Below are 12684 nucleotides of genomic sequence, written 5' to 3'. Positions count from 1 at the left end.
AGATCTGGGGATTTATTGTGATGGAATATGGGCTGAACTGGATGGACAAATGTCTTTTTTCGGCCTTACTAACTATGTTACTATGTTACCGCAGCTTTTTTTGCGGTTTTTGTGCAGATTTCACCTGCGGTTTTACACCTGAGGATTCATATGGAGCAGGTGTAAACCGCTGCGGAATCCGCACAAAGAATTGACATGCTGCGGAATAAACAACGCTGCGTTTCCGTACTGTACAACGCATGGAAAACTGCTGCGAATCCGCAGCGGCCAATCCGCTGCGGATCCGCAGCAAAATCCGCAACGTATGCACATAGCTTCAGGATTCCAAAGTTCAGCTTTGCTTCCACTTTGCAAGAATGAAAAATACAAAAAAAAAAATACAAGGAGTTAGACCATAAAAACTGATTAAATTATTTAAGAGAATTTTTTTTTTATGTTTTATTGGACATGACATTGTTTACTTTTACCACATATCATTAATTTTATTAATACCGATACAATTAAACTATATTTAACCCCTTCATTCCCCCGAGCCTGCTTTAATCCTTCATGACCACGCCAATTTTTACAATTCTGACCAATGTCACTATATGAGGTAATAACTCTGGAACACTTCAACGCCTCCCAGTGATTCTGAGACATTTTTTTTTCGTCACACATTGTACTTCATGTTAGTGGTAAATTTAGATCGATATTTTTTGCGGATATTTGGAAAAAAAATTCAAATTTTGCACTTTTCACACTTTCAGTTTTTATGCCCATAAACCAAATGGTTATACCAGACAAAATAGTTAATAAATAACATTTCCCACATGTCTACATTTCATCAGCACAATTTGTTAAACTTTTTTTTTTGGTTCGGAAGTTATAAGGGTTAAAATTTCATCAGCAATTTCTCATTTTTCCAACAACATTTACAAAACCATTTTTTTAGGGACCACCTCACATTTGAAGTAACTTTAAGGGGCCTAAATGGCAGAAAAAGCCAAAAGTGACACCATTCTAAAAACTGCACCCCTCATAGTGCTCAAAACTACATTCAAGAAGTTTATTAACCCTTCTAGTTCTTCACAGAAATTAATGTAATGTGGAAAATGTTACTTTTACCAACAAAAATGTTCCTTTAGCCCCAATGTTTTTATTGTCACAAGGGTAACAGGAGAAAATGGACCATAAAATTTGTGGTACAATTTCTCCTGAGCATGCCGATAACCCAAATGTGGTGGAAAACTACTGTTTGGGCGCACGGCAGGGCTCGAAAGAGAGAGAGCACCATTTGACTTTTGGAAGGCAAAATTGGCTGGAATAGATAGGGCATGCCTTGTCGTGTTTGGAGAGCCCCTGATGTGCTTAAACAGTGGAAACCCCCACAAGTGACCGCATTTTGGAAACTAGACCCCTCAAGAAACTTTTCTAGAGGTGTCATGAGCATCTTGAACCCACAGGTGCTTCACAGAATTTTATAACGTTGAGCAATGAAAATGAAGAAATATTTTTTTCCCGCAAAAATGTTGCTTCTGCCCCAAATTTTTTCATTTTCACAAGGGTAACAGGAGAACATGGACCATACAATTTGTTGTGAAATTTTTCTTGCGTTCACCGATAGGTCACATTGGCAGAGCCCCTGAGGTGCCAGGACAGTAGAACCCCCCATAAATGACCCCATTTTACAAACTACACCTCTCAATGAATTCATCTTTGGGTGCAGTGATCAGATTGACACCACACGGGCTCCACAGAATTTTATGCTAATGGTTGATGAAAAAGGAATAATTACATTTTTACCACTAAAATGTTATTTTAGCTCCAAACTTTGAATTTTTATCAGATCAATTTTTTCCAATTAACCCTATCAGTTTGTTGTGTAATTTCTCCTGAGTGTGCCACTGTAATAGGGAACTACTTTTCAGGCACAGTGGAAAGCTCAGAAGGGATTGCGCAACATATTATAGTGCTTATTTTACTGTTATGGTTTGCGGGTGCCATGACCCACTGGGAGAGCGCCTGAGATGCCAAAAAAGCCGAAGATCTCATAAGTGACCCCATTTTACAAGCTACACCTCTCAATGAATTCATCTAGGAGCGCAGTGATCATATTGGCACCAGATGAGTGTGACAGAATTTTATAACCATTGGACAGTGAAGAAAAAATAACTACATTTTTACCACAAACATTTTGATTTAGACCCAGATTTTACATTGTCACATGAATGAGTAAAAATGGCACCAAAATTTGTTCCACAATTTCTGCTGAATATAGAAATATCAAATATGTGGCTGTACAGTACTACTTAGCCATACGGAGAGACTCGGGAGAGATGGAGCGCTGTTTGCCTCCTGGAGAGCAGATTTCGACTCCATATACAGAGCCCCTAAGTGCTAGAGGAGTGCTAGAGTTACCCCATCATGGAAATGATATCCCTCTTGGAATTTATCTACAGATGTAGTGACAATTTTGACTCTATGGCCGGGGTCACACTTGTGAGTGCAATGCGAGAGACTCGCACGAGTGGGAGACATGCACCCAAAAATGAAGAGGGCTTTCATCGCTACAGAAATGCCAATCATGTGGATGCTAAATGCAGTTTAGGCACACAGGGGCTCAAAAAGGAGTGGGGCGCAAACTTCGGTGGATTTCTTTTGAGGGTTGAGGAACCATAGTGCTCTTCCAGAGCCTTTTATGTTACAAGTAACATGGAAGCCCCCTATACCAATTTCTGACATTTTTTTCACGACTTTAAAAGAGTTGTCACGGCTTGAAGCTCAAGTCTGCCGCCATTCTGTGTCAGGATTCTCTGGGGTCAGGTGGTCATGTGACCGCAAGCGGGGAGGTGGAGTCGGTAAGTTAAACATCCAACTTCTAAATTTCCCTGACACTGACTTCCCAGCACTGGTTACTACTGAGCATGTACTATACATAAAGTGCAGCACAGATTCATCTCCACTCCGACTCCCCAGCACTGATCACTACTGAGTATGTCCATAAAGTGCAGCACAGATTCATCTCCACTCCGACTCCCCAGCACTGATCACTACTGAGCCTGTACTGAAAGTGCAGCACAGATTCATCTCCACTCCGACTCCCCAGCACTGATCACTACTGAGCCTGTACTGAAAGTGCAGCACAGATTCATCTCCACTCCGACTCCCCAGCACTGATCACTACTGAGCATGTACATAAAGTGCAGCACAGATTCATCTCCACTCTGACTCCCCAGCACTGGTCACTACTGAGCCTGTACTGAAAGTGCAGCACAGATTCAGCTCCACTCCGACTCCCCAGCACAGGGCACTACTGAGCATGTACATAAAGTGCAGCACAGATTCATCTCAACTCCGCCTCCCCAGCACTGATCACTACTGAGCATGTGCATAAAGTGCAGCACAGATTCATCTCCACTCCGCCTCCCCAGCACTGATCACTACTGAGCATGTGCATAAAGTGCAGCACAGATTCATCTCCACTCCGACTCCCCAGCACTGATCACTACTGAGCATGTACATAAAGTGCAGCACAGATTCAGCTCCACTCTGACTCCCCAGCACTGATCACTACTGAGCCTGTACTGAAAGTGCAGCACAGTTTCAGCTCCACTCCGACTCCCCTGCACAGGGCACTACTGAGCATGTACATAAAGTGCAGCACAGATTCATCTCCACTCCGACTCCCCAGCACTGATCACTACTGAGCATGTGCATAAAGTGCAGCACAGATTCAGCTCCACTCCGACTCCCCAGCACTGATCACTACTGAGCCTGTACTGAAAGTGCAGCACAGATTCAGCTCCACTCCGACTCCCCTGCACAGGGCACTACTGAGCATGTACATAAAGTGCAGCACAGATTCATCTCCACTCCGACTCCCCAGCACTGATCACTACTGAGCATGTGCATAAAGTGCAGCACAGATTCATCTCCACTAAAAGCTGAGATCCTTAGACCAGGAACAGAACAGACATTTATAGGACGTTTCATAACTTTCCCAAATTCCTATGAACAAATGTACAGCACATCCTGCACTACTGTAGCCAATTTATTATATATTTTTGGAGTCGGTCCATTTTATACCGACTCCACAGCCCTGACCGCGAGGATGTGCTCTGCATACCTCCGACCCATTCCAACCAGACGTGTCCAGCCTTTTTAAAATCTTTTATATGAAATGATGCTACGCAAGTCTAATTGACATGTGACCACAGATATGCAAATCACATACCTGCGATAACACTGGAGAATCCTGACAGTGTGCTATGAGGATTCACAAGTCTGGTCATACAGAGTGACTCCATACATGAGCCCTAAGCGTGGACAACCCCTTGAAATAAAATATCTGTATGTTTGGTATCGCAGTGATCGTACTGATCCGGAGAATCATGCTGAGGTCGTGTTCACACGTTCAGGATTTTACCTCAGTATTTGTAAGCTGAAACCAGGAGCGGGTGATAAATACAGAAGTGGTGACGTGTTTATATTTTACTTCTCCTCTGATTGTTCCTCTCCTGACCAAATACTGGTGTGAACACGGCTTTAGGGTCATTCTTACTACTGAATGCCGTGAAAACAAAAACCCCTAAAACAAAGAGGAAAAACACACAAGTGCAGCGGTGCGTAGATTATATCTTACTATTACACAACTATTTATACTCCTAATATAAGACAATCCCTTTCCACAGTCAGTCTGGTGGAAATGTAAGTGCCAGCACACTGGACTAGTCAGCCAGCAGGCAGGGAGTGCTGGGACCTCTAGTTCCTCTGCAGGGGGAGGAGCACATTATTATGGTGTGCAGGGACACAAAGGGAGGAGGCAGACACTCTCACTCACAGGCCGGCTCCCTGCATGGTCACCCCTAGCAACCAGCACAGCGCATTGCTGACGTCATCAGGACGCGCCCACCCCTTGCTCTCAGTGAAGGTACAGATAGAAAGGGGCGGAGCGCGTGTTTTCTTGTTGGTGAGGGGAGGGTGAGGACGCGGAGGCCCGGGCTCGGTGAGTCATACCCCGGGGATCGGTAGCGTTGTCTGGCTATAGGGCGGTTGTCGCATGCGAATGACGTCACGGCCGGGAAAGATGTCGGCGCTGCCGGGTGACGTTGGGGGAGGAGTCAGGTGACGGCGCCCGTTGCTGCTGCTGCTGCTTTGTGAGGCGCATTGTGCTGCAGGTACGAGGCGGCGGCGGCGACGGAGGGGGACAGCAAGTAACCGGGGACGTCGTGTACGGGGTCAGCTGTCAGTGATGTTATCACCGGGCACCGTGCTTACCGAGTCCGCGCTCTCCCGATATTCTCCCGGTAATACCGGGCGCCGGGCTTTTCCGGTGGGGCGCGCGGTATGTGAAGCCCTCAGTACGGTGGGTGGTCTGCGGCCTAGTGATGGCGGCGGCTCCTCCCTCTCCGGTCACTAGACAAAGAGAGCAGGCCGGGCCGGCGCCGTGTGGTCTCCGGAGGGTGGGGAGCCCCCGCATTGTGCCGCAGTCCTGCCCGCCGGCTCCATGGCCCTGATCGGGGGAGAACACCCCTGTACTGAGTACGGGGACCCGAGATGTCCGCTGATACTGCCCAGGGGCCACATTGTACCCCGGATCATCACACAGGGGGCCACATTGTACCCCGGATCATCACACGGGGGGCCACATTGTACCCCGGATCATCACACGGGGGGCCACATTGTACCCCGGATCATCACACGGGGGGCCACATTGTACCCCGGATCATCACACGGGGGGCCACATTGTACCCCGGATCATCACACGGGGGGCCACATTGTACCCCAGATCATCACACGGGGGGCCACATTGTACCCCAGATCATCACACAGGGGGCCACATTGTACCCCAGATCATCACACACGGGGCCACATTGTACCCCAGATAATCACACGGGGGGCCACATTGTACCCCGGATCATCACACGGGGGGCCACGTTGTACCCCAGATAATCACACGGGGGGCCACGTTGTACCCCAGATAATCACACGGGGGGCCACGTTGTACCCCAGATAATCACACGGGGGGCCACGTTGTACCCCAGATAATCACACGGGGGGCCACGTTGTACCCCAGATAATCACACGGGGGGCCACGTTGTACCCCAGATAATCACACGGGGGGGCCACGTTGTACCCCAGGTCATCACACGGGGGGCCACGTTGTACCCCAGGTCATCACACGGGGGGCCACGTTGTACCCCAGGTCATCACACGGGGGGCCACGTTGTACCCCAGGTCATCACACGGGGGGCCACGTTGTACCCCAGGTCATCACACGGGGGGCCACGTTGTACCCCAGGTCATCACACGGGGGGCCACGTTGTACCCCAGGTCATCACACGGGGGGCCACGTTGTACCCCAGATAATCACACGGGGGGCCACGTTGTACCCCAGATAATCACACGGGGGGCCACGTTGTACCCCAGATAATCACACGGGGGGCCACGTTGTACCCCAGATAATCACACGGGGGGCCACGTTGTACCCCAGGTCATCACACGGGGGGCCACGTTGTACCCCAGGTCATCACACGGGGGGCCACGTTGTACCCCAGGTCATCACACGGGGGGCCACGTTGTACCCCAGGTCATCACACGGGGGGCCACGTTGTACCCCAGGTCATCACACGGGGGGCCACGTTGTACCCCAGGTCATCACACGGGGGGCCACGTTGTACCCCAGGTCATCACACGGGGGGCCACGTTGTACCCCAGGTCATCACACGGGGGGCCACGGTACCGTGCAGGGGACCACATTGTACCCCAGATAATCATACAGGGGTCGTGGTACCGCGCAGGGGGCCACATTGTCCCCCTGGTCATCATGCAGGGGGTCGTGGTACCGCACAGGGGGCCACATTGTCCCCCTGGTCATCGTGCAGGGGGCCCTGGTACCGCACAGGGGGCCACATTGTACCCCAGGTCATCGTGCAGGGGGCCCTGGTACCGTACAAGGGGCCACATTGTAGCACAGGTCATCGTGCAGGGGGCCCTAGTACCGTACAAGGGGCCACATTGTACCCCCAGTCATCGTGCAGGGGGCCACATTGTACCCCAGATAATCACACAGGGGGCCACATTCTACCCCAGGTCATCGTGCAGGGGGCCCTGGTACTGCACAGGGGGCCATATTGTACCACAGGCCATTGTGCAGGGGGCCCCGTTACTGTACAGGGGGCCACATTTGTACCCCAGGTCATTGTGCAGGGGGCTCTGGTTCCGTACAGGGGGGCCACATTGTACCCCAGGTCACCGAGCAGGAGCCGCATTGTAGCTGACACACTGTCCAAGGACCACATCTCCCTACTCACTATATAGAAGTCCCTGGTACTTCACAGGGGCAAAACTGTACCTAAGGTCACCGTGCAGGGTGGTACCACATGGGAGCCGTGTTTAACATGAAGCCGCGTTTTACCTGAGATTTTTCAGGTGCCACATACAGTGGGGCAAAAAAGTATTTAGTCAGTCAGTAATAGTGCAAGTTCCACCACTTAAAAAGATGAGAGGCGTCTGTAATTTACATCATAGGTAGACCTCAACTATGGGAGACAAACTGAGAAAAAAAAATCCAGAAAATCACATTGTCTGTTTTTTTAACATTTTATTTGCATATTATGGTGGAAAATAAGTATTTGGTCAGAAACAAAATTTCATCTCCATACTTTGTAATATATCCTTTGTTGGCAATGACAGAGGTCAAACGTTTTCTGTAAGTCTTCACAAGGTTGCCACACACTGTTGTTGGTATGTTGGCCCATTCATCCATGCAGATCGCCTCTAGAGCAGTGATGTTTTTGGCTTTTCGCTTGGCAACACGGACTTTCAACTCCCTCCAAAGGTTTTCTATAGGGTTGAGATCTGGAGACTGGCTAGGCCACTCCAGGACCTTAAAATGCTTCTTACGAAGCCACTCCTTCGTTGCCCTGGTGGTGTGCCTTGGATCATTGTCATGTTGAAAGACCCAGCCACGTTTCATCTTCAATGCCCTTGCTGATGGAAGGAGGTTTGCACTCAAAATCTCACGATACATGGCCCCATTCATTCTTTCATGTACCCGGATCAGTCGTCCTGGCCCCTTTGCAGAGAAACAGCCCCAAAACATGATGTTTCCACCACCATGCTTTACAGTAGGTATGGTGTTTGATGGATGCAACTCAATATTCTTTTTCCTCCAAACACGACAAGTTGTGTTTCTACCAAACAGTTCCAGTTTGGTTTCATCAGACCATAGGACATTCTCCCAAAACTCCTCTGGATCATCCAAATGCTCTCTAGCAAACTTCAGACGGGCCCGGACATGTACTGGCTTAAGCAGTGGGACACGTCTGGCACTGCAGGATCTGAGTCCATGGTGGAGTAGTGTGTTACTTATGGTAGGCCTTGTTACATTGGTCCCAGCTCTCTGCAGTTCATTCACTAGGTCCCCCCGCATGGTTCTGGGATTTTTGCTCACCGTTCTTGTGATCATTCTGACCCCACGGGGTGGGATTTTGCGTGGAGCCCCAGATCAAGGGAGATTATCAGTGGTCTTGTATGTCTTCCATTTTCTAATTATTGCTCCCGCTGTTGATTTCTTCACTCCAAGCTGGTTGGCTATTGCAGATTCAGTCTTCCCAACCTGGTGCAGGGCTACAATTTTGTTTCTGGTGTCCTTTGACAGCTCTTTGGTCTTCACCATAGTGGAGTTTGGAGTCAGACTGTTTGAGGGTGTGCACAGGTGTCTTTTTATACTGATAACAAGTTTAAACAGGTGCCATTACTACAGGTAATGAGTGGAGGAAAGAGGAGACTCTTAAAGAAGAAGTTACAGGTCTGTGAGAGCCAGAAATCTTGATTGTTTGTTTCTGACCAAATACTTATTTTCCACCATAATATGCAAAAAAAATGATAAAAAAACAGACAATGTGATTTTCTGGATTTTTTTTTTCTCAGTTTGTCTCCCATAGTTGAGGTCTACCTATGATGTAAATTACAGACGCCTCTCATCTTTTTAAGTGGTGGAACTTGCACTATTGCTGACTGACTAAATACTTTTTTGCCCCACTGTACCTTTAGTTACCATACAGGAGTCCCTGAAATTGCGCAGGGGACGCATTTCCAAAGTCACTCTAGGGTGGTCCCTGGTAAATTTCACCAGGACTTCTCTGCTTTATATATTAAGTCACCGGTGTAATTCTCTGCTTAATGGTGTTTTTTGCTTATAGGAGCCCCGTAAGTGTTGTGTAGCGAGTAGGAGCCCTTCAATTGTCACACATAGGTACAGTGGGCACAGAAAGTATTCAGACCTCTTTCAATTTTTCACTGTTTCATTGTAGCCATTTAGTAAATTCAAAAAAGTTTATTTTTTTCTCATTAATGTACACTCTGCACCCCATCTTGACTGAAAAAAACAGAAATGTAGAAATTTTTGAAAACTTAATAAAAAAAAACCCTGAAATATCACATGGTCATAAGTATTCAGACCCTTTGCTCAGACACTCATATTTAAGTCACATGCTGTCCATTTCCTTGTGATCCTCCTTGAGATGGTTCTACTCCTTCATTGGAGTCCAGCTGTGTTTAATTAAACTGATAGGACTTGATTTGGAAAGGCGCACACCTGTCTATATAAGACCTCACAGCTCACAGTGCATGTCAGACCAAATGAGAATCATGAGGTCAAAGGAACTGGCCAACGAGCTCAGAGACAGAATTGTGGCAAGGCACAGATCTGGCCAAGGTTACAACAGAATGTCTGCAGTACTCACGGTTCCTAAGAGCACAGTGGCCTCCATAATCCTGAAATAGAAGAAGTTTGGGTCCACCAGAAGTCTTCATAGACCCGGCCGTCCAGCCAAACTGAGCAATCGTGGGAGAAGAGCCTTGGTGAGAGAGGTAAAGAAGAACCCCAAGATCACTGTGGCTGAGCTCCAGAGATGCAGTAGGGAGATGGGGGAAAGTTCCACAAAGTCAACTATCACTGCAGCCTCCACCAGTCAGGCCTTTATGGCAGAGTGGCCCGACGGAACCCTCTCCTCAGTGCAAGACATATGAAAGCCCGCATAGAGTTTGCTAAAAACACATGAAGGACTCCCAGACTATGAGAAACAAGATTCTCTGGTCTGATGAGACGAAGATAGACCTTTTTGGTGATAATTCTCAGTGGTATGTGTGGAGAAAACCAGGCACTGCTCATCACCTGCCCAATATAATCCCAACAGTGAAACATGGTGGTGGCAGCATCATGCTATGGGGGTGTTTTTCAGCTGCAGGGACAGGATGACAGGTTGTCATTGAAGGAAACATGAATGCGGCCAAGTACAGAGATATCCTGGATGAAAACCTCTTCCAGAATGCTCTGGAGTCCAGGGGCGTCAAACTGCATTCCTCGAGGGCTGCAAACAGGTCATGTTTTCAGGATTTCCTTGTACTGCACAGGTGATAATTTAATCACCTACACAAATAATGAGTTGGTGATTAAATTATCACCTGTGCAGTACAAGGAAATCCTGAAAACATGACCTGTTTGCAGCCCTCGAGGAATGCAGTTTGACACCTCTGCTCTGGACCTCAGACTTGGCCGAAGGTTCATCTTCCAACAAGACAATGACCCTAAGCACACAGCTAAAATAACAAAGGAGCGGCTTCAGAACAACTCTGACCATTCTTGACTGGCCCAGCCAGAGCCCTGACCTAAACCCAATTGAGAATCACTGGAGAGACCTGAAAATGGCCGTCCACCAATGTTCACCATCCAACCTGACGGAACTGGAGAGGATCTGCAAGGAAGGATGGATGAGGATCCCCAAATCCAGGTGTGAAAAACTTGTTACATCATTCCCAAGAAGACTCATGGCTGTACTAGCTCAAAAGGTTCTTCTACTCAATACTGAGCAAAGGGTCTGAATACTTACGACCATGTGATATCTCAGTTTTTCTTTTTTAATAAATTTGCAAAAATTTCTACATTTCTGTTTTTTCAGTCAAGATGGGGTGCAGAGTGTACATTAATGAGAAAAAATGAACTTTATTGAATTTCCAAATGGCTGCAATGAAACAAAGAGTGAAAAATGTAAAGGGGTCTGAATACTTTCTGTACCCACTGTATATGGAGCCCCATTTTTATTTTCATCAGATGTTAATTTTTATTAACCATAACAAATGTACAACGAATCACATGTCAATACTCATTTTACATTTTTGCAGTAAATTGCCCTCCCCCCCCCCCCCCCCCCCCCCCCTCAATGGAGACCATACCAGGAGCAGACATGGAACCCCTTTTTAACTGCGTCTGTGTATAACCTTTTTTGGGGCCCTTTACTAATTGGACTCTCGTTACCACTGATATTGAGGACTTGGGGCTTTGTATAATGGTCGAGTCATGTAGGAGCCCATGTTCTAATCCCACATGGCCCCAGTAAGGGCTTTTTACAGAGGCCTCTGAAGTAATTATATTTCACACAGACTTAGGCTGCTTTCACACATCAGGTTTTTTGTTTCAGGCTTAATCCGGCTCTCGGGAGAAAAACCGGAAAAAATAAAAACCCGATCCGTTTTTCCCCCCATTGACTTGTATTAGCACCGGATGGCCCAGCGTTCCTTCCGGTTTGATGCCGGATCCGGCGTACACTCTATTCCGGCGTCTGGAAAAAACGTCTACTGTAACGTTTTTTTGTCTCCGGCAAAAAAGCCTGAAGCGCCGGCGCTTCCGGCTATTTGCTAGAATGGAAACCTATGGGAGCCGGAAGGTGCTGGGTGCAGAAAATGGCGGATCCGGCGTCCTGATCCGGTTTTTTAAACTGAGCATGCTCCAATTTTATTTTATACAATAATCTAGATAGGCTAGCCGGATCCGTCAAAAAAACGGATCCGTTGCATCAGTTTTTCACAATCTGCGCCGGATCCAGTTTTTCCAACATTCGCCGGATTTAGCCTGAAACAAAAAACCTGATGTGTGAAAGTAGCCTTATTCTGATCATCACAGAGGGTGGCCCCTTGTAACTTTATACCTTGGGTTACAGAGTGTATTCAGCGACGTCCAGAGCATCTCGCTTGTGTCTTAGGAGGGAGTAATGCCCATCAATTTACCACCTGCACACCTCCCGAAATGCGTGAACGATTGTCTGGAATCACGCAGGAATCATGTTAGCTAGAATAGGGCGGCAGGAGAAGTGAGTAGCTTTGGATGGTGCTGGATAAATACTTTAAGGGTATGTGCACACGTAGAATGGTCCACTGCAGATTTTTCCGCAGCGAATTTAATAAATCCGCAGGGCAAAAACACCACGTTTTTCCTGCGGATTTACACTGAGCGATGGCTGAACGCCGAACACTGCCGGGGGGGGGGGGAATAAAGTTAATTTCCTCCTGGCAGCTGGACTGTCAGTGTATGGGCCGTGTGGTGTCAAAACATTAACCTGTATATTAACCCCATATCTGCAGATTAACAGCATTATTTTACATGACAGGTTCCCTTTAGCAAGTTTTTTCAGTTAGTAGTTGTCCACCTCTTTAAAATAAAATAATTAAAAAAAGAAAACTTGTATACACCTGGTAAAAGCCTTGCCACGTTAATCTGCTTTTTGACTTGTCCTGCTGTGATGCGCGCGCCATGAGCACACGTGACCGCTGCAGCCAATCTCTGATCTTGGCAGTACTGAACATGCAGTCCTCACAACGCAGGCCAGTGATTGATGTGGCGACTGCACACACCAGGACAAG

At 47.5% G+C, this 12684-nt stretch overlaps 1 protein-coding gene across 15 annotated transcripts in view; it reads left to right on the top strand.

Moving 5' to 3' along the window:
• The first annotated feature begins 4965 nt into the window (after positions 1-4965).
• The window catches only part of UBAP2 (ubiquitin associated protein 2), an 81186-nt gene continuing 73467 nt past the window's right edge, over positions 4966-12684 (top strand). For 7 of the 15 annotated variants that reach the window (XM_069747713.1, XM_069747675.1, XM_069747684.1 and 4 more), the window contains exon 1: positions 5068-5159. Coding sequence is in view for 1 of the 15 variants with exons in the window: in XM_069747598.1 (XP_069603699.1) it covers positions 5234-5288 (55 nt within the window). In the remaining 14 variants the exon portion in view is untranslated. The other 8 variants (XM_069747625.1, XM_069747694.1, XM_069747732.1 and 5 more) reach the window with 8 other exon arrangements.

Source organism: Ranitomeya imitator, chromosome 1 (assembly GCF_032444005.1).
Source record: "Ranitomeya imitator isolate aRanImi1 chromosome 1, aRanImi1.pri, whole genome shotgun sequence".
Classification (NCBI taxonomy): Eukaryota; Metazoa; Chordata; class Amphibia; order Anura; family Dendrobatidae; genus Ranitomeya; species Ranitomeya imitator.
Note: the sequence above shows the minus strand (reverse complement) of the source record. Positions and strands in the feature narration are given on the sequence as shown.